At 41.4% G+C, this 3,461-nt stretch overlaps 1 protein-coding gene across 1 annotated transcript; it reads right to left on the reverse strand.

The window, feature by feature from the left end:
- Positions 1-1,560: 1,560 nt before the first annotated feature.
- LOC149408155 ((R,S)-reticuline 7-O-methyltransferase-like) lies at positions 1,561-2,898 on the reverse strand. The gene is made up of 2 exons (XM_089628419.1): positions 2,149-2,898; positions 1,561-2,070 (listed from the first exon to the last, which is right to left on the reverse strand). The coding sequence occupies exons 1-2, from the start codon at positions 2,896-2,898 to the stop codon at positions 1,768-1,770; spliced, it is 1,053 nt and encodes a 350-aa protein (XP_089484545.1). The 3' UTR covers positions 1,561-1,767.
- Positions 2,899-3,461: the final 563 nt, after the last annotated feature.

The following is a 3,461-nucleotide window of genomic DNA, read 5'->3' on the forward strand; positions in this document are numbered from 1 at the left end:
TATTTATTTGCTAAATCTTTTGTTTGTATGTTTATCTATTTGTTGGATATTTTGATCGATAAATGAACAAGTTAAAGATGCTGCTCACAAAGATCTTAATAGATATTTTCTCTTTCTTTTTTTCTTTTAATTTAAGAAGATAATGTTAAAAATTATTATTCAAAAATTGATATTATTACTTTTGAATTTTATATTTATTTATTTTTGTAACGGTGGTCTTATCAATGGGAACTATACGACCTACATTGTACTTGTCAGCATACCATATGCATTTGAACAGTACGACACGACAGTTATGTGTATAGTTCAGCACGATTACGTCTTCCATTCGACCGTAAAAGTTGAACTCGTTCACGGGCACACAAACACCGCTATTCTGGGTGATTCGTTGGTTATCACGAAAACGAGTGATGAACTTCACACCATTCACAAAGCAACTCGGATACTGATGAGCAATTTGCATAGATCCCGTAGACAATGCGTAAAGCTCTTCGGACACGTCGGAGCCACTAACTTTCATGTCATAAATCTGACTTTTCTGCACTTGAGAAAACAAAGTAATGGGTGGTACAAACCTCCAGCAGCGTACACGTTAACCCTTGAGATGAGACAACGGTTTACCGAGTTCCTCCAATCTGTTAAATTCCTAGATGGGCTCGCTGGAAATTTGAAGAAAAATGTGACTGCTGACGGGAAACTCGCAGGTTTGAAGTCGCACGATTGTCAAGTGATCATGCAGAGGCTATTGGCTGATGGTATTCGCCTTTTTGTGCCAAAACCGATACAGGAGACGATCTCCGAGCTCTGCAACTTTTTCAAGTTGATCAGTTCTAGAACCCTAAGAGTGGAAGATCTCAAAAAAGCGCAAGATTCAATCATTGAGATATTGTGTAAGCTTGAGATGATATTTCCGCCAGCTTTTTTCACGATCATGGTTCACGTGGCAATTCATCTACCAGATGAAGCGTTGTGTGGCGGTCCGGTGCATATGCGATGGATGTACCCAATTGAGAGATACCTTGGAACGTTAAAACAATTTGTAAGAAATAGAGCTAGGCCCGAAGGCTTCATTGCGGAAGCGTACGTTGTAGAAGAGGCATTGACATTTGTTGCAAGGTATCTCAAAGATAAGAAAACTGTCGATGAAGTTCACGTGCGGGAACTTAATGTTTTCCTGTCCGAAAACTGTGTCCCTTATGGGATGATGAAGCCGATAGTTTTAGACGACGACCAAAAAGAGAAGGCAGAGTGGTACATTTTTACCAATTGTCCAGAAATCGATCCTTATTTGATGTAAGGGAATCTTTCATTTAAATATGTACATTATCTAGCTCATTGATTTACATCTAATTACGTAACGTTAACAATGAGCATTTGAAACTTATACAAAATAACTCTGAAACGGGAACTGCAGATTCTGATATCGAAGCAATGCACAGAAAATAATTCTAAATTTGGTTTGCGGTCTCACTTTAATGTTTTTCTTAAGGCTTCGATAATCATTGGATCGACCCTACTCGAATGCGGTGACTCGATCCGACCTTGAATTGAACCGTCCGAAGCTTTAAATTATTATTCATTTTCGTGCGACAACACATACAAACAAATACCATACCATGTCGTGCCACCACACTTTGAGTAGTAATTATATAAAGCGCAAATGAAAATACAAGAAAGGCCCCACGCTATAGGATAGAAGCAAAAATAAATTATTCCAACTTTATATAAACCGATATGTTGTAGTCTGGGTAACTTTATTATAACATTTCAGTAGTCTGGATAAGCTTCAATGATTGATGCAAAGGTGGTGAGTTTGATAACTTTGTATCGAGAAAAGCCTCCTTCCTTCAAAACCTTCTTCCATTCGCTCTCATTTCTCTCTCTTCCTCCTTGGGTGTGGGTCCCCATTACGAGGTCGAAAAACACAGCTGCGTTATCTAATAAGCAACTGCCACGTGGAACCAAGACCACGTCAACAATCATCACTTTCCCGATGTCCCTCGGAACAGCTCTACGGCAATTCTTCAAGACCTTCACGCACTCTTCGTCGTTCAAAGCATGAAGTACTCGCTAATCACATAATAAATAAAAAATTTATAAGTTACAAAAAGATGGCGGTGATAGGGACAGATGTTCGAATAATCTTGCCTTGATGAGAACCGCATCAGCATTGGGGACGCTCTCAAACATGTCACCCCCAACGTGAGACACCCCAGAATACTCAGACGCGGACATGATGACACGTGGCATATCAAAGTTGATTGCCGCGATGTGTTGGTGAGACCTCACGATCTCAGATACGGCCAATCCAGTCCCACCGCCGACGTCCACCAACGACCCCAGGCCAGTGAAACCTTCGCCGTACTCAGCCACCATCGCTCTCACAACAATCACGCCCATGCATTCCATGGCGAGTCTAAAAAGCTCTTCGAACTCCAGATTCTCCACAGCGAAGTCCCGAATCCCTTTCCCGTGAGCCCGGTCGAAGGCGGCGGGCCCGCCCCGCCGGACGCACTCGCTCAGACGCTGCCACGTGGTAGTCATGGCTGGGTGGTTCTCGAAGAGCACCAGAGGGGCTAAAGTGGGGCCCGGTTTGTCTCGGAGAAGCCATCTGGAGGAGTGGGAGAGACCAAAGAGCTCTACTCTGGTTGCATTGTCCGATGTGAGATGGACGGAGAAGATTCCGCGGCGGACGAGGAGCGTTATGATGCGCGAGAGCCACGAGATGTCCGGCGAGGTAGCGCCGGAGATTTGGGAGGCGATCTGGGTCAGAGTGACCGGAGCGCCGCCATGAGAGTTGTTGATAATGTCAGGTATCCGAAGCTCCACCGCGCATTTCAACGCCATGGAATCGATGTAACTGAAAGTGTGTTTTAATATCTCTGCTTGGCCTTCCATTATGTGGGAGATTCTAAAGAGGTTTAGGCTATATATAATTAGGGGTGGCAATTTGGTCCGGACACGAAACACGAAACGGTTACGACACGATTTAAAGCGGATTTGGATCTCAATAAATGGGTCGGTTCTTAATTGGATCGAACACGCTAACACGATTAAATAATGGTTCAAAACGACACGATTACGGTAACACGATAAAAAGCCGATTAACACGACTATTAAATGGTCGACACGAAACACGATTACGACCCGCACGAATATGATCCAATTAACACGATTACGAATAATAGCACGATTACGATCCATTTAAACACGATTAATATTATATATGTAAAATTATAAATTTATAACTATAAACATAAAATTATAATTATAAACATAAAATTGATATTAGAAAACATGATGTAATAAATAAAGTATATTCGTATAAATGTCAATTCATGTATGATAACATATAGTCATGAATAGTATACCAATTGACTTAACGAGAGCAATAAGAATCCCAATTCATTTCGAACAATCACAATTACTATAGTATCATAATAACGTATCATATTCAATTT

The sequence above is a fragment of the Urtica dioica genome, chromosome 1 (assembly GCF_054948205.1).
Source record: "Urtica dioica subsp. dioica isolate 48M chromosome 1, U.dioica_male_clone48M_v1_H2, whole genome shotgun sequence".
NCBI lineage: Eukaryota > Viridiplantae > Streptophyta > Magnoliopsida > Rosales > Urticaceae > Urtica > Urtica dioica.

Bases quoted from the DNA above. Each gene is read 5' to 3' on its own strand.
- LOC149408155 (XM_089628419.1), bottom strand. From the start codon at position 2,898: ATGGAAGGCCAAGCAGAGATATTAAAACACACTTTCAGTTACATCGAT. The intron at 2,071-2,148 runs GCAAGATTATTC...TTATGTGATTAG, and splicing joins CTGATGCGGTTCTCATCAAG to CGAGTACTTCATGCTTTGAA.